Here is a 17,916-nt window from a genome sequence, read left to right on the forward strand (position 1 = left end):
GGGGAAGCGGGCAGTGAGTGCAAGGGGGCCTTTAGAGAGTTTCTCTGGAAATAGAGGCCTCCTGTGGGCTGGGCTGGGGGCAAGGGTGCTCCCCCGAGCCCAGCCTGGTACCTTCGCAGAAAAACATGTCCCAGACACGCAGCACGGAGCTCCAGGGCAAGGTGCGCGAGAAGGCACACATGAACCACTCTGTCATGTAGAGCAGCGGGTCGATCTTCTGCTGGCTGAGGTGCTTGTGGGCCACGGGAGACACCTTCTGTAGCAGCGAGAAGAGGATCTCCCCATCCAGCTGGATGGCCTCCTGGGGGGACAGTGAAGCCACAGGGCCATGACCATGGGCCCACAGCAGCCAGGACGGGAACTACGCCCGGCCCCAGCTCCAGGCAGGCATCCATTCGTTCCTCAGGCGGCTAATGTTGGAGGGTGTCAAGCTCATGCTGGGTGCTGGGTTACAACAGTGAGCAAACCGGACACATCTAAGTCTCCCTCATGGGGCATGTCGTGCAGAGGACCAGACAGACATGAATTACAGAAGCAATGAGACCAGAGGGAGGGGAGAGGGAGGGGGCTAAGTGACCAGAACATGGCAGGGGCAGGAACAGGAACACTGGGGGAGCGTGTGCCAGAGGTGCCACCTGTCAGAGTCAAGGACAGCTCCGGAGGGCTGAAAGCTGAGGGAAAAGTAGAGTTAGAAGTGGAAGGAAAGGGGCAGAGGTTTAAGCCTATGACAAGGCCAAGGCAGGGAGGAACTCGGTGCACTGGAGGAACAGCGATCCTGCCCAACAGCCTTGCGGCTGGAGGCAGCGACGGAGGGAGTGTGGGACTGATGAGGCTGGAGCCTGGGAGCCCTGACCCTGGCAGGCCTTGGGACTTCAGCCTGAAAGCAACAGAAGGCTGGGAAGGACTTAAGCGGGGACAGGAATGGCTTAAAGAGTTAAGGCCTAGACAAAGGGCGTCCAGGCTGGGGTGGGTCTGAGGCCAGGGCCCAGGCCCAGCAAGTACTCACCAGTTTCTCACTGTAGTAGCCGGGCAGGTACTTCTCACAGATCTGCACCAGGCACCAGAAGGCTTGCTGTGGGCAAAAGAGACGTGAGGCCTTGCTGCTGGCTGTTCCCTGCCCGCCCACCGCTCGCCCGCCCGAAGCCTGGTGGTACCTCAGCAGGCATGTGCATGAGCAGGACGGCGGCAATGGGCGCCTGGGCCTGGCAGTAGCCCTCCTCAGGTCGGTACAGTGTGTAGGCCTTCAGCACACGGAATAGGTCCTGCTGGCTGTGGAGAGGCCAAGCGGGGCAGGAATGACAGGTGTGACTCTGCCACCCACTACCCTCACCTGTGCCCCACCAGATCAGACCTGTCTCAGAATTGCACTTCCCTGGAGAGGGATGTGACCTGATTATGGTCACCAAGGGGTCAGTCTCCCACTGTAGCACATCGACTCTCACCTCCCCCATTTGACAGGTGAGGGCAGCGGCTCAAAAAGAAAGCAGGGGTCAGGGCCAGGGCAAGATGCCAGATACAGGGTAAGGATGTGTCTGGGTTGGAAGTGTGGGCCCCTCACTCAGCAGCTGTGGCCTCTTAGCCAGGCCAGCTTTGTTCCAGGTGTCTGTCTTGGTCCCAGGGCCTGGCCTGCCATATCTCTCCTCTCCTACATACCCTCTGCCCACCCAACTCTCTCTATCCTTCTTTCTCCCCACCAAAACCTGTTTCCAGAAGAAGGCCAGGCCAGGCAAGCCCTAGCACTCTGGGGAGTAAATGATGAAGTTGCCCCAGACGTAAGAGGAGAAACTAAGAGGACCCATCAGACTCAAACCAAAGAGGGGAAACTAACAGTGTAGTTTGGGGCCTCCAACTCCTGGGACCCCAAGATACCCTCAAACTCATTTTACCTCTTCTCTCCCTCTGAGGGAAAGGGTGAAGAGCCACCTCCAGCCCACAAGGCCCAGCCTGCTCACCCGTGGCCCCCCCGGGACACAAACATCTCGTGGAAAGGGAACTGCCGGTGCAGGTCACGCTCAATCACATCCAGCCACTTGGGGTCCCCGGGGGACATGTCCAGCTCCTGGAAGCAAGGTCAAGAGCATCTCTTAGGAGTTAGGGATGGCTAGGAGGATACAACTGTCCCAGGTTTTGGAGAAGCACCCACCACCAGGGAAAATGTCCACCCGATCCCATCAGAGACTGGGCCTTCCCGAGGACAGGTCAGAAAGCTTGGGCAGGGGCAGAGACAAGCGGAGCAGAGTCCTGGAAACCCTGACGGGTGATCCAGGCTCCAGGAAGACCAGTGTGGGCAAGAGTGTCCATCATAGCTGTGGCTTGAAATAACCTCTAGGCACTTCATTCAGGACTCAGACACCTTATGTTACACCCTTAAGATGGAAGGCGACTATCAAAGCAATGGCCACCACCTGGAAGCACCACTCTGAGCACCGTTCAAGACGGCACCGGTGGGCCTCACTGACTGTCCTCCTCAACCCCCAAAAGACAGGTCCTATCATTACACTGTTCACAGATGAGGAAACTGAGGATCAAAGAAAAGCTACCTGCCCAATGCCTCGTGGTTAGAAAAACGGTGTTGCTGGGCCTGGAAGCCAGGTTGACTCAGAGCTGTCAATCCCAACTCCTCTGCTGCCCATCTCCCTGTACAAGTGGTGCCACATATTCAGGAAGGGGTGTGTGTGTGTGCCCTGCTGCACTGAGCACTGTAATGACACCTGTCAAACCATTAGCCTTGGAGCCATCTCTGGGTGCTGGGGTTTCAACAAACTTTTACTCTTTTCTTTGAACTTCCATGAACATTTTAGCATGAGTTCCATTTATAAAAACAAAGCTACTACACACAAAACAATCATTACTTGGTCATTTGAAATGTTCTATATCTTGACTTGCTTGTTGGTATTTATTATTTGTCCAAACTCTGAACTGCATGGTCAAGATCTGTGCATTTTACTTTACATAAATTCATACCTCAACTTTAACCAAAGAAAGAAAAAAATCAATGGAAAGGAAACCTAGAGGGCTGAGCAGGGAAGCAGACCAAGTACTCATAGCCTTCCATGCTGGGCAGTGTCAGGAGAGGCCCCCAGGAGGAAGGCTGGGTCCTCAGCAAACACATGGATGGGTGTAGACCCAGGTCCCTGCCCAGCAGGTGACTTCGTATAAGTCCCTTTTGCCTTTTGTGCCCCCTCAGTGGGGGTGTCCCAGCATTGAAATATGGGCCCTCGGGTGCCAGGTAACTTGACATGAGAGAAGAAGTACTGAGAGAAAAAGCTGACGCAGTGCTGGAGGCTGGAGGGTGGAGAGAGGGGCCAGGCGCTTCCAAGGAGGGCCCTGGAGCAGGCACATGGCTGAAGAGGTGGACGTGCAACCTGTAGGGCCCCGCACACCCTCAAGATGGGGGCCTGTGTGTGTCCTATGCACCCTGCAGGTCAGGCCCAGGGCTGGATACTGTCCGAGTACGATGCAGGTTTGCTTTTGTCGGAGGGAGAGGAGGGTCCCACAAGTTCTCCTGAAGGTTCTAGTGAGGTGGGGACCTGGGAACCCAAAAAGTCAGTTGCTAGGATATGCTCGCCGGCGACCTCAGCAGCCCAAGGCACTCGGCCACACAGGGGTGGGTGAGAAAGGAAAAGGTGTAGCTGAAGGGCCTGCAGGGAGAAAGGGTACTGGGAATCAAAGGCAGGTGTGGGCCGCTGGGGATGATACAGCTACCGCAGCCCCCAGAGAGCCTGCAGGCACTGGCGCCATCATGAAGTGAAGCCAGAGAAGAAAACCAAGTAAGAAAAAGGCTGGAAGGTCCTGCCCTGCCTAAGGAAGGAGGAAGAAGTAGCAAGTGCTGAGAAGAAGGAGCCACCAGGGGCTGAGGAACCTGCCCTGACAGCTGAGGTTGGGGTCAGCCGCCTGGGTCTGCAGGGGAGCACAGGAGCAGGATATGCTGCCACCACCAGCCCCATCACTGCACCCTTGCCTCTGGGCTCTTGTGCCCACAGCAGCCAGAGGGAGCTTCTCATCCCTGTCCACTTCCTCTATCTCACCCGCAGGCAAAGTCCTTCCGGTGTGTTCACAAACCACTGTTCTGGCCCCCAGGACTGCTTTGGGGACCCACCACTCAGCTTCAGAGCATCTTGAAGGCCTTTCTTGGCAAATCTACTTCCTCCCACAAGCAACCTTCAAGACTCCACAGAGGTGGTCAATTCCTCTCTGGACGTACCACTCCCCAGACATGTAAAGCACACTGAACTCCGTGCTCCGCTGCTCACACAGGATGCGCTCACGTCTGCTAACTGTGGAACCAGGAGGCTGACTGGGCCACCCAAGTTTTGGCTCTCATGCTTGCGCTCTGGCAGCCAAAGGTAAGCTATGGGCTTGGGGTGAGACTCCCACCCCTGAACCTCCCACTCTGCCCAGGATGCAGCCCCCTGAAATGGAAGAGATGGAAGACTCTGGAGTCCAGAGGCCGCGTGAGTGGGGGGCACAATGTTGGTGCTCTGTGGGACAGTCCAATCGCCCTGATTCAGGTCTGACCCCAGCCAGACACTCCACCAACCCCCGATCCCCCGGGGCCAAGTGCTGCCAGCAAACAGCTCTCACCTCCTCCGGGTCAATGGCAGAAACTCTAGGCTGCCCTGCCTACTCTTCTCAAGGAACAGGTTTGGCGGCACAGGAGTGTTCACTGAAGCATGAAGCATGTCAACAAAGAGCTGGTGGCCGGCAGCTCTGTCTCATTGCCTGTCACCAGCTCCAAGAGCCTGGGAGATACCCTGATGCCTGGGGCCAAGTCTGGCAGGTGAGCCAGGGCAACCCCGGGGAAGCCAACTGACTCCCCTAGTTCCCTAGAGGAGCAGGCTAGCGGAGCTGCCCAGCCCAGGTGGGCCCCAAGAAGCCCCATGAATGGAGGGGGTGTTCTTCACCCTGGCAATCATGGAGCCAGGGGGCAGCAGGAGGGGAAGGCATGGCTGCAGAGGGTAACCTCTCTGACCCTGACTAGCTTCTAAACTCTAAGGATACTGGTTTGGCTCTGCCATCCCTAGTGCAGACAAGCCCATAAGCAACACAGGTGAACCATGTCTAGCTGGCTTGGACAAGGCAGGAGAAAGAGTAGAGGATGGGAGGCCAAGAGGTGTTAGGGTTCCGTGGCCCTGCTGGGCAGGCCCCCAAAGGCCCAGAGCACAGGGCCCAAGGCAGTCTGGGAGGTGGCCCACTGAGTCCAAGAGAGCAAACCTGGGCGGTTGTCAAGAGGAAGAGCTGGAATTGGGGGGTTTCAAATCTGTCCATCCCACTGAGGCCTTCTCAGGGCTGGAGCCTCAGATGAGCAGAGCCCCCAGGAGTCACAGACTGACCAGGCCTGGCAGTCAGGCTCTTGACAAGTGATGTCATCAATCACGCATACTGCTGAGGTCCAGGTGAGCACACAGAGGATCACTGCCACGCAAAGAAAGTCAAGAGACGAGGAAGGGAGGACAGGGTGAAGGAAGGGCAACTCACGTCAAACTTTCCAGGGTTCTGCTGCAGCTTCACCTTGCCTCCTGACAGGTATTGCCAAGCACGGCCCCGCAAAGAAGGAGGGATGCCCTTCTGGCACCGCAGACGGATCTGAAAGTCAAAAGGAGGGTTGTGCCTATGCATCCCGCTGGGCTGCTCCCCCAGAGGCTGTGTGCTAGCCCACCCCTTCTGCTGGTGCTTGTCAGGCCTTCAGTGAGCACGTCAGCAAGAGCAGAAAAGGGGTGAAAAGAGGACTTCTCCCCTGTGGCTACAATACTGCAATCAGATATGCTGCCACCAGGTGATGGCAGAGTCCCCGTATTCTCTGGTCCAGTGATAACACAGGTATTCTTTTTTTTTTTTTTTTTTTTGACCATGCTGTGCGGCTTGTGGGATCTTATTTTCCCGACTACCAGGGATTGAACCCGGGCCCTCAGCAGTGAGAGTGTGGAGTCCTAACCACTGGACCACCAGGGAAGTCCCCAACACAGGTATTCTTGAAGTCTACCACAGGATTATGAACCCCCATCACCATTTTCTGAATTAAAATGGAACTATACAAGTTAGAGGATCCCCATGGGATGTCACCAGGAAGGGATCTGCACAATGTGGAACACAGCTCAGCCACATGGCGAGTAGCTCACGAGATGACCCAGAATGTGCCCAGACACATGGCCTGGGCACTTTCATGGGAGTGTTTGTTTAAGCAGCTGTGTGGCAGGACACATCCAGCCTAGAGGAAAGACCTCAGCAGAATTCAGAAGGAAGATGGGAGCTGATCAAAATGGCTCCCTCTTTGTTTGGTCAAGAATACCATCTCTTCTCCTCTCCCTGACCCTAAGCTCCCAGGATTACCAGACCGCGGCCGAGGCAGCTGGCCTGGGTACAAGTCCTGATTCCAGCCCTTGCTAAATAAAATGGCACAGGCCTTCCCCACTACTCACAGCACTGACCTTAGCCAATCACTTCTCATCAACCGTAAGATCAAAATGATAACAACTATGATTCTATTAGAAGTGGGGTGATGGCGGGGGGGACATGCCTAGCCTGACACAGTCTGTATTCAATAAATGATGGCTTCATCTCCACCCCTCCAATCCCAGGAGGATGCCTGACACAGAAGCCCTGGGCCTCGGGCTCGTACCTAACTTCCCCTCACCTGGAAACCCCCTCAAAGAGTCCCATTGGAAGCTCTCAGAGGAGGGAGCACAGAAGGCCCGGGCTTCCTGATGACCAGCACAAACAAGGCAAAATTTTCCAAGGGTCAGAGAGAGTCAAGAACCAGGAAGGAGACAGGCAGACAGGCTGAGGGCAGTAGGGGAAGAGCAGAGTGGCTGGTCATAGGAGCCAAGTTGAGCTTCTGGGACTGCCTGCAAAGGGGGGAGAGGAAGGGAGCAGAAGGAAACTGCCCCAGACTCTACGAACAGTTTCCTGCTGCTGTGGGACAAGGGTCTCCTGAAGGAAGCCGCTTGGTCTGGGCAGGCTTTGGCAAAGGGAGGCAGTATGGCCCAGAGCCACAGGCCCTTTAGGCTCCCCTAGGGCCAAGCTCAGCTGGAGCCAGCCCCCACATATCACAGCCCTATCAAACTTGGCCTGCCCCAGGGGAGCCCAGGAATACCTTAGGTCCACTAAGTTCTCAAAGAGGCCGCACCCTCACCCAGGCCCAAGGCTGAGGAGGTGGGGGTGGAGAGCCAGGAATACAACCAGCCTTTCCCACTCTGGCCTCTGGAATCCTCAGCACAGGGGTGCTGGAGATCATAATCTCCTCCTTAGGGAGGAGGCAAAGGTGGGGATCAGCAGTGATAAAGCTAGAGACAGTGCTCAGCTAACAGAAAGCACAAGGGATTATCATTATCTGAGGTAAGGCCTTGGGAAAGGAGAGCTCTGATGACAATAGTGTGAAGCCACACCCAGCCTGCTGAACTCCAGGAGGGCAGGGCCAAACTTTGAGCAGAGCCCTACAGGGGAAGACAGAATTCCAGCTAGAGCCTGCCTCCCTGCAGGGCCTAGCCCCAGTCCTGGGGACTCAGGACAAGTGCAGTGGGTGTGGATCCACTTCCTGATGCAGGTGTTGTCCTTCCTGTGCCACAACTTCCTGACCACGGGGAAAGCCCAAGCCTGCGCAGCAAGGCAGTAAGAGCTCCCAGGGCCAGCATGGCAGGAGAGAAGCAGAGGGCTAGGGCCTCTGGGGAGGGGAGGGTGCAGCCTCCTGCAGTGGCCCCTGCTGGGCAGGAGTAGCCTTGGCCTCTAACCACAGTGCCAGGGAAGCAAAGGGGAAGAGGAAGTGATGCTGGCTGCTCTGCTGAGAGGAGCTCCCCAAGGCTCCCCTCTGGAATCCCCATCTGCGAGGGAGGCTGGGGCAAGAATTCCACAGCCATCTCCCTGCCAGGCACTAGTCACCACAGCAGACAGTGGAGAGGGAGCTGAAGCTCAGGGTAAAAGCCCGAGGGCTGAGGAAGCAGGAAAACTGACCCCAGAGTCAGGCAGGAAGCAGTTGAAGAACAGCTGCCCTAAAAAAATATTTTTTTTTAAAGTGAAAGTTTTTCTAATAAGCAAAAAATGAATGCCCCAAAGCCCACATAGAACAGCAAGAAAGAGCCCTGGGCTCAGGGCTTCACAGTAGGAGCCTCGCAACAGGATTGTCATTCCCACTTGACCAGGGAAACTGAGGCTGAGAGGGTGAAGTGACTCACCCAAAGTCACACAGCTAGCCACAGGCACGAAGAGAGGGAGGCCATGGGGCTGGGCCCAAGCCCTTATGTAACCTTTGGTCCTGGGCTTTCTGCGAAGCCCTGCAGCCAGCTGTGCCAGCCTGGAGACCAGCATGTCAGCAGACAACAGCAGGCCAGCGGGGTCACTGTGCACTGGGTACTTGTGCAGAGAGACCCCGGCTGTGGGACTGTGGACAGGCCTCCGCTAGGCCAGGGAGTTAAGTAGACTCTGCTGAGGTGGACAAGAGTATCAACACATACATGTGGTGGGCAAGGATGTTCCTACGGGGTGATAGAGCTAGTGCCTAAATATAGCCCACCAGAAAAGGACCACAGGGTATTTTCATTTTTATAAGACCATTAAACTGTGAGGTTACTTTTCTTTCTTTTTGCTTTGTCCAAGGGGCAAGAGGGAACTCATCAAATTAATCTAGAGGGTGAAGAAGGCCCCTTATTGTGGTGGTGAAGAGTGCAGGCACTAAAGTTAGACTGCCCGGGTTCAAACCTTGATTCTGTAACCATCCATAAAGTGAGGATACTACCACCACCAATCTCACTGGGGTGTTGTAAGGATTATCCAAGTCAAGTGCCCAGCACACTGCAAGTGTTTAACATACATTGGCTATTACTAGTATTATAAAGTCCTCCCTGATAGGTGGTGAGCAGCAGTAAGGACTTCCCCCAGGAGAGCTGGAAGAAAGCTGCCTGAAGGGCTTTTGGCTAAGAGCGGCTTTGAAGTTTGACTCCAGGACAAAGTTCTGTGAGAGTCTGAAGTCATCTGGGAGGACCAAGTGAAACCTGGGACCTGCCCTCCAGCCAGCTTCTGTCCCCATTTCCAAGCTGGCAGGTGGGGACACCTAAGGCAGCTGGCGGTTGGAGAAGCTCCTGCTCCTCCAAATTGATGCAATTCCTCCCTCTTCACTTCCTCCCCAGGCTGTGACTCCCAGCCTGAGGCCCAAGGCCAGGACCCTCACCTTTTTGTGCTTCTTGGCCATCCACTTGTCCCAGTTGTTGAGCATGTCCAGCCATTTGGACTCCCTCTGCCTCAGAACCTCCAGGGGGACTTCCTCTAGCCTGTGGAGCAGAGGGCAGGGCCTGTCAGAGGTGCCAAGAGAAGCAAAGGCCCTGGCTGAGGCCCCAGCCACCAGCCTGGTTGGTCTCCATTCCTCCCCCTGCCCTCCATCCCTGCAGTTCCCTTTGGAGCTGCTAACTCATGGACACCCTAACACAGATGCAAGGGAATGCAACCCCCTCCCTGGAAGACATAGGCTGGAGAGACACTAGGTTCAAGTGCTCACTCCCCCAGTGTGTCAAAGGGGCCAGGGATCACGGTGCCTCTCTGGGGCAGAGGCCTGAATGCCTGCACCTGTGCACCATAGCAAAGCATTCCCATGCTGGGTCTGTCCCGATAAATAAGCCTCTTCGCAGGGCCAGCATGCAAGTTTCAGAGCTGGACGAAAAAACTAGTCAAACAAGTACAGAAATAACATGCTCACCTCTGCACTCTACAAAACTAGTTACTCAGAGTTTCCCTAATTACGCCCTGGCCCTTTCCCACCTCTCAACCTTTGCTCATGCCAGTCCCTTTGCTGGAATGCTCTCCGAGTTGTCTCTACCTATCAAAATCCTAAATACACTTCAAAGCCCCGTCAAATGCCACTCGTATTTGTACATCTACTAACTGTGCAGTTGTCACAGCTACGCAGGCATTGTTCTAGGGCCAGGGTATCTGGCCCTAGAAGCACTCCTAGAAGAACTCCTGTGACAAAAACAAACTCCCAGCCCTCCTACTGGCCTCTGAATGTCCGCTAGAGCTGGTGGGGAAAACAGCTCAGCATGAAGACCCACGCCAGGCAGCACCAAAGCAGCTGAGGTAGGCTGAGGCGAAATCCCTGGCTTAGAGGGCGCTTCAAGTGAGTGAGCTTCTTCCAAGGAGTGAGACCCTGGAAATTCCTGAGTTCACGTAACTAAGGGGCAAAGAGAAGAAGGAGACTAGTGTTTGTAGGCTGCTTCCTTATTTAGCCTACAGAGCAATACTGGTAAGAAAACAACAATGAAAAAAATATATATGTGCACTTCTCTACACACACATACACACTCTCTTAAAATTATTTTTAAAGTAGTGGATTATGGATCTTTTAAATTTCTTTTTTGTGCCTTTTTTTTTCAATTAAAAAAATACTGACATTATTGAGAGGAAAGATACCAAGGGAGGGTATATTGCTTAGAATCAAACAGCAAATCAGTGGAAAAACCCAGACTCAAATCCAAGTCAGATCCTAGCCAAGTGCCTGCACTCAGTGCTGCCTGACCTCCCAGGAAGGAGCTGCCTGACCTCCCAGGAAGAAGTTGAGGCACTCAGGCAGCTGGGAGGAGGCTCGCAGGAACAGGACATGGTGGGGCTAGAGTTTGGCCCAGGCCTTGATTCTCTGATTCTCTTTCTACCGGAAGGAAATGCACTGCTATAACTTTTACTGGTTGGAAGAGCAGAGGGAGGGGCCCTGGCAGAGCAAAGGCCCCCAGACACAAAGGGCAGGTCCTCTTCTTAAGTGTTCTTTATCTGGAGAACTGCACAGGCCTGAGAGCAGCCTTGGAGCTGAACAGCCAAGGAGAGACAAGAGCCTTGGGCAAACTTGGCCCCCTCTACACAGGAACACAGGCTACCACCCTCTGGAACTGCTGACCCTCTCACCACCTACAGATAGAACCAGGGCACAAGGATACTCTCCTTCCTATCCCTCCCCATAGGAGAAAACCTGAGACCATACCTTTAGATCAGGTAATTTACAAAGGAATGTAAATTATGCACGTCTCCAGGCAGCCCCCAAAACACCCAGGGAGCAGAAACCAAAGGCCCAGCATCACAGGCCAGGTGCCCTCCCATCACCTACAAAGTACTCACTTATACAAGTCAGGGGATGAGCCTTCTAGCTGACTAAACAAAAGGGGTACCCACACTGAGTCAACAGGAAGTGCTGGCAGTTATGGATGTGGATAATATCTGATCCAATCCCTCCCTAGAGCAGATGAGAAAATGGAGGCTCATAAGAGGGCAAGGCTTTCGCCTGAGATTACCAGTTTCCAGAGAATTCCCATCTGATTAAATATATGCCCATTTGATACCTCAACCCTCCAGTCTGTCTTTATTGATAAGATCTGACAGCAGGGCCCCAGAGATACCCATTCTCCCAACTACAAATACACAGGGGAACACGTTCAAGTTCGGTGTTCTTTTAAATGATTCCAGATAACAGCTTTGGCAGTTTCAAAGCCCCAACATCAAACCTCAAACCGGAATTTCAAATGGGTACAAAACAAACAACCATATTTCCTGGATTCTAAGACACTACTGATTTTAAACTACACCATTGATTTGGTAAGATCTGCTCAGAAACAAACAAAAAACCCACCACTGCTTTAAATGTACATGTCAACTGAAAGATCCATTTTGATTTTTAAAATCTTAAATTGGGAAAAATTTGAGGAAATATGGTCATTTGAGTGCCTTCTCCTCCAACAGCAGAGGAGTTTAACCCACCTGGAGAGGGTGGGAAGGAAGACACTGGAGGTCTGGAGGTCTGGTTGAACGGAGCATTCAGCACTTTACGTGCTCTCTAACTACAGGTAAACTTCTCTTTACATACAGGATGTGCACCTGAAAAGCTGCAGGCTACCCATTTTTTTACCCATTTCACATACCCTTCAGTCTGGTCAGTCAGGATCTCAGAAGGCATCTGATCAGACTGCTGTCTGATATAGGAATCCCTTCTACAATAGTCCCTTGCCCTCTCTGAGGCTGTTTCCCTATACAACTGGATGGCCTGCATTGTGGATTGACCCTCAAAAGATGCCCAGAAAAAAAAAAAAGATGCCCAGAAAGGAGCCGTGAGATGGAATTGGGGTCTGGGTATCCCTGCAAATGGCATAATGGTGTAGAGGCCCTGAGGTGGCTTCCTCCTAACAGTGGGGGGAGAGCATGAGCCAGTTTCCAGTGACAGGGAAGCTGACCAAATGGCAGTTTAAGGAACCAAACAGCCCATGGGGGATGCTTCAGGTCTGAGAGTTTCACTCACCCTTTCAGAAAACCCCTCTGTCCTTAAGGTGACCTGAAGGAGTCTCTGCAACCAAAAGAGCCTAATGATAACAGTCTCTAGCGGCCCAGCCTCTGCTGGAACTCCTCCAGGGATGGGGCCTCATTATCTCTAGGTAAAGCCGCCCTTACTGTTGAAGTTTTTACTGTTAAAACTTAATTCCCCCAAATTTTCCTGATATCTTCTATCTATAATCTCAATACCCCCTTCAAAGGCTGCACAATTCTCAGCCAGATCAGCCCCACACCAGGCACACACGTACTTATCCCTTGTCACCCACCCATCCCTACCTGGAATGCCCTTTCCTCTCCCCTCTCCAAGTCACAGCAACACTTTCAGGACCCAATATAATAATAAAAATGACAACTTCAACAATAACAGCAGCAATAGTAGTTACCATCTGTACATCATTTACTACTTACCAACATCTTCCAAAACACTTATATATATCCATTTTCCAGAAGTAGAATCCAAGACTTAGTAAAGTTAAGTGCCTTGCTCAAGGCCATGTAGCTGCATTCAAACCCAGGTCTGCCTCACTCTACAGCCCATGCTCCTGACTGTGTACTATACTCCTCTGCCTGCAAAGGTCAAGCCCTTAGCCTCCACGCAGCCTCCATGTCTGCCCAGATCTCACTGGCTGTCCTCCAACCTGAAGACCTTCATCCTGACCTAGAACACCATTTCTCAAAGTTTTTAAACTGAAACTCCCAGTAAGAAATACATTTTAGACTGAGACTACACACACACACATAACCAAAATACATTTTATGAAACAATTTACTATTACATGTACTAATGTGCCGGATATTTTCAGTTCAATTTTTATATTATTCTACTCTTTTTTTTTAATTAATTTATTTTTTTAAATTTATTTTATTTTTGGCTGTGTTGGGTTTTCGTTGCTGCACACGGGCTTTCTCTAGTTGCAGCGAGCAGGGGCTACTCTTCGTTGTGGTGCACGGGCTTCTCATTGCGGTGGCTTCTCTTGTTGTGGAGCACGGGCTCTAGGCGCACGGGCTTCCGTAGTTGTGGCACGTGGGCTCAGTAGTTGTGGCTCGCGGGCTCTAGAGCGCAGGCTCAGTAGTTGTGGTACACAGGCTCAGTTGCTCCGCAGCATGTGGGATCTTCCCGGACCAGGGCTTGAACCCGTGTCCCTCGCATTGGCAGATGGATTCTTAACCACAGCACCACCAGGGAAGCCCTATATTCTATTCTATTTTTTTTCTTCTTCTTTTAATGCTGGTCACAATCCCCTAAATTTGATTTCAGCACTAAATCACTAATGAATCAAGATATGGTCTGAAATGAGCATTTCATTACAACTTGGTCATATTGCTCAGCACTGTCCCTCCCTAACTGGACTGGGTCTTGAACTTCTGTAACTCCCACCATGTACCTCACAGGTGTTCAACAGATGCCTGCCTGGTTTTCTCCATGACATCATTATTTTCATCTGTACTGCCTTCAGGGCTGCAAGCCACTGTTGCCTACAGCAATTTTATTTGTGCCCCTAATAGCCCAGTGAGATCCTCATAGGTTAATTACTATTTCCATTAGACCCATGAGAAACTTGACCCAATCAGAGAGATTGTATGACTTGGGCAAAGTCCAAAGCTATTAAGTGGCAAAACCAGGGCTTTCCTTTGCCGTAGTGACTCATGTGCTGCTTCTCACCCCCCTGGGAAGGCTGTGAGGAAATCAGGCCGTTCTCCAGGTGCCACTGTATAGCTCTATCTCTGGCTCCAAAACCCCTGGAGACAGTCTAAACCCTCCTCTAGTGTTCTGACTGTCTCAGTGAGCGGCTTGCCCCTACCTAGCAATGCTCAGTGAGGCCAATATGCTGGATGGGCAAAGCTCGCAAGCGCACCCTCGGCCACCACCTCCTAAGGGAGAGAGACACAGAGGAGACAGAAGTGGGCAGCCAGAGAGTGACTGAGCCCAGATTCTGTCGGGCTCTCAGGCTGAGCTAGGCTTAGTCATGCTGTGCCATGCCATGGCCCAAGGCAGCAGTGACACTCCATTGACACCAGGCTCTGCAGGCTCCCTAGCCTTCTCCCCAAACCCAGAAGCTGAAGACTTCCAAGAGCTCAGAGGGAGAAGACCAGTTCCCAAGGCTACCCAAGACCTGGGCTCTCTCCGCCTTGTCCTTCCAGCCATGTATCAATACTTTCCAACCAAGCACACCTCAGCCCCTCCGGTTGGCAGACTCAGCCAGGTGTGGTGCCTGTGCCCATGACCCCTTTATCGAAAGGTGTCAGATAAACTTTGGTCCCAAGGAACCAGTGTAACCGCCTCCTCCAAGCCTCACTCTCTAAACCAGCCCAAGCAGAAGGCCCAAGGTCACAGACCTCAGGATTGATCCTCCTCATCTCAACCATCGGGAAGGCCAGGTGGAGTGTGGGAGAGAGTAAAAAGAGTGGGGACCTTGAAGCCAACCAACCTAGGTTTCCATTCCAGCTCCTCCAACTGGGAGACAGACCTCTAAGTCACAACTTCATCTTCAAGTGGGACCATACACATACCTCATACTTTATAAGGCCTAAATGAAGAATAGATGTGTATAAGGACCCAGCCTGGTGGGTGGCCGGCTAATGGTAGCTTTAGGTGACTGGTATTTGCAGCTTACCTAGCACTTTCACATCCCTTTTCTCATCTGACTGGTCCATACACACGCGCAGCAGGGCACGATTATCTCCATTTTACCCATGAAGCAATTGAGGCCCCAAGCGATTAAGTCATTTACTCAATGACACATAGACTGTAACTCTTGGCTTCTGACCCAGCTCTGCCACTTTGTGACTACTCCACTCTCTGAGCCTCTGGTTCCCCACGTGTAACATGGGGGCAATATCACCCCTTCAGAGGGCAGCAATAAAGACCACATGAGACAGTAAGAGCTGATACACTTCCAGCACTCGCTCTGTACTAGCTCTGCCAAGCACTACATAGGCACACAAGTCCCCAAGGAAGTAGTTTTTATTATCTCTACTTAATAGACATGAAAACTAAAGCTCAGCACAGCTGAATAATCTGTCCAAGGTTACACAGCCTGGAAATAGAGGCTGCCAACTGAGTACTAAACTCTCCAATAAATATAAAGTGACCCACATGTAACAGGGCCTCAATACCTGTTACATTCCCTTCTTTTTCCTTTATCACCCAGTAAAGTAGAGAACCACTACCCCCTGTGCTGAGATGGCAAGAGTGAGCAAGATGAAAGTGCAGAAAATTGGGAAATGGATGTGCAATCACAGATCCAGAGACAACAAAATGGGGGAGCTCCCCTCTCCCACCCAGAGCTGGAAAAAGAAGTGAGAATAAACAAAAGGCTGACCTACTTTGCACACTGAGTAACAACCTCTGGAGTTCATTAACCTAAGAGGTGGTAATGACTAAAGTATAAATAGCTTTTATGCCAGCTCCATAATAACCAATGACAGGAAACTGGAATCAAGAGAGGGTGGGCTGGTGGGGTGCAAATGGCCGATGATCAGGGCTGGGAGGCCTGTGAGGTTACCTAACGAGTCCACCCACTCCCCAGACAGCCAGGGAAGCCTAGAGACCAAAGGGTAAGTGATCTGCCCAAGGCGACGCTGTGAGTCGGTGTAGAAAAGGAAGATGGTCTGCAGCAGCCTGGTGCTCCCTCCTGCGTCCTGGCAACCCCTGGCTTGGAGGTAGGGCAGTGTCCAGGCTCCCTGTCTGGGTGAGAGAGAGAGTCTGGTTTGCTTCACTCTCCCCAACTCCTGGTACAAGCTCGTTCCCGGCCTGCCTCCCTTTCCCATAAGGAATTCCCTGGCTTTGCTCCTTCCAGCCCTGGGTCAGTGCACAGTGGTAAACAGGTTCTCTCCACCCTTCTCTGGCCTCAGTGCCATGGGCCTCTGCCCAACTCTCCACTCTGCACAGCCCCACCCTCCCCCCCATGTCAGAGGCAAGAAATGGTTCCTTTAAGCACCAGCCTTGCTGGCTCCAAAAAGCAAGGAATCCCCCTCCCCCAACCCCCACTCAGCTAGGGAAAGGCACAGACCTTAGCAAAAACTCCCAGGGGAGCTCTCCCTGACAAATGCAGAGAGGTATGGAGACTATTCTCAACAGAAGACATCCCTTCCCCAACCCCCCACCCCTATGGGGCAGAGTACTACTTGAAATTCCCCACCGGCAACTGGGTCCTCAGGTCACAATCTCACTGTGGGCACCTGGGGGCCCCCATGACTCAATTACATCCCCCCTCACCCATCCTTACAAAACTGCTAAATTTTATTGATAGATCTTATCAAATTAGTCTTAACTCACTGCTTATCTCTGCCAAGACTCCTTCAAGGCTCCCTACTGCCCTACTTGCTCAACAGAAACCTCAGGCCCTGGCTCCCAGGCCTTCCTATTCCCTCTACACGTCCTTCTTTTTTCCCAGCCCTATTTCTAGATGGCCCTCTCTCTGAGCTGCCCTCCCTCACCCCTACCCCAACTCTAATTCAGGCCCACTCATCTTCTGAGGCCTCCTTCAGAATACCCTCTCATCTCTACGAAGCCTTTCCTAACCACTCCAGGAGCAGAACACAATCAGCACCTCATTACATTCCATACACATCTCTCTAGAGCCTGTGTTCCAGGCCCTGAATCTACAAAGTTGAATAAAATGTAGTCCCTGCCTTTGGGGAGGTCAATCTGGCAGAGGAGACAGATGGGTGAGTAAATAACTAGCACACACAGAGGTGCTATCACAGAAAAACTAGAAGGGTAGAAAGTGCTAGGAGACTGCAAGAAGCCCTCAGGGTGGGGGTGGGGGGAGTTAGAGAAAGCTTTAAAGGGGAGCTGACTTTTGAGATGGTCCTTGAAGGGTGACAGGAAGTGGCCAGGGTGAGAAAGGGGAAAGAGCATATCAGGCAGAAGACCCAGTATGAGAAAGCACAAGTGAATGGAAAAGGGCCTGGCTTGTTTGGGGAATGTGAGCAGTCCAGTGGAGCGAGTCTGGCTTCTCCGCTGGACTGTCCACTCCGCTGAGGCAGCATTCCATGAGAAGGTGCGCTCCTGGGGGACAGAGGCTCTGCCAATCACACCCTCCACAGTGTGTCCTGGCCCTAGAACAGAGCCTAGTACCTAGCTGGTGCTCAATAAATGTGTGTTGACAGATTCATTTGCTTTGTGACCTCAGGCACTCTGAGTTTCAGTTTTCTCCCCACTGAGATGGGAATACTATCCTCTACCTTGAGATCAGATGGGACAAGCACAAGCACAGAAAGTGCTTCATAAAGGGCACTCCCTCTCTGGCCTGATACCAGCTCTGGATCTTCTTTGAAGCCCAGCACAGGGCTGAGCCCAGATGTGCTTGATGATGGCCTCTTACAACATTATAATTCTATATTCAATTAACATAATTGAATGTTTGTTATAACACTTACCAGGTACTTGCTATGGACCAGACATGGTGCTCAACACTTAAATTATTTCATTTAATCCTGACAACAAGCACATGAAATAGGTCCTCTAATTATCACCTCCCCCTGCTTCTGCAGATGAAGAAACTCAGGTTTTCAGCAAGCCAGTAACTATCCAATGTCCAGGGTGAGCAGAGGACAGCTCTGGGAGGTATACCCGGGCCCTGCTCTTCTGCTCTGTCACTCAACTCTGGCACTGACTGC

The 17,916-nt window shown here is 52.3% G+C and overlaps 1 protein-coding gene across 2 annotated transcripts in view; it reads right to left on the reverse strand.

Moving 5' to 3' along the window:
- Window positions 1-17,916, reverse strand: part of TBC1D10A (TBC1 domain family member 10A) — a 31,166-nt gene that overhangs the window by 2,719 nt on the left and 10,531 nt on the right. For both annotated transcript variants that reach the window (XM_082418433.1, XM_082418432.1), the window contains exons 2-7: window positions 9,161-9,260; window positions 5,479-5,586; window positions 1,953-2,059; window positions 1,155-1,269; window positions 1,007-1,072; window positions 112-301 (exon numbers count right to left, since the gene is read on the reverse strand). In XM_082418433.1, the coding sequence (XP_082274559.1) occupies window positions 112-301; window positions 1,007-1,072; window positions 1,155-1,269; window positions 1,953-2,059; window positions 5,479-5,586; window positions 9,161-9,260 (686 nt within the window). The remainder of the gene's footprint in view (window positions 1-111; window positions 302-1,006; window positions 1,073-1,154; window positions 1,270-1,952; window positions 2,060-5,478; window positions 5,587-9,160; window positions 9,261-17,916) is intronic.

The sequence above is a fragment of the Balaenoptera physalus genome (assembly GCF_965194825.1).
Source record: "Balaenoptera physalus genome assembly, chromosome: 12".
NCBI lineage: Eukaryota > Metazoa > Chordata > Mammalia > Artiodactyla > Balaenopteridae > Balaenoptera > Balaenoptera physalus.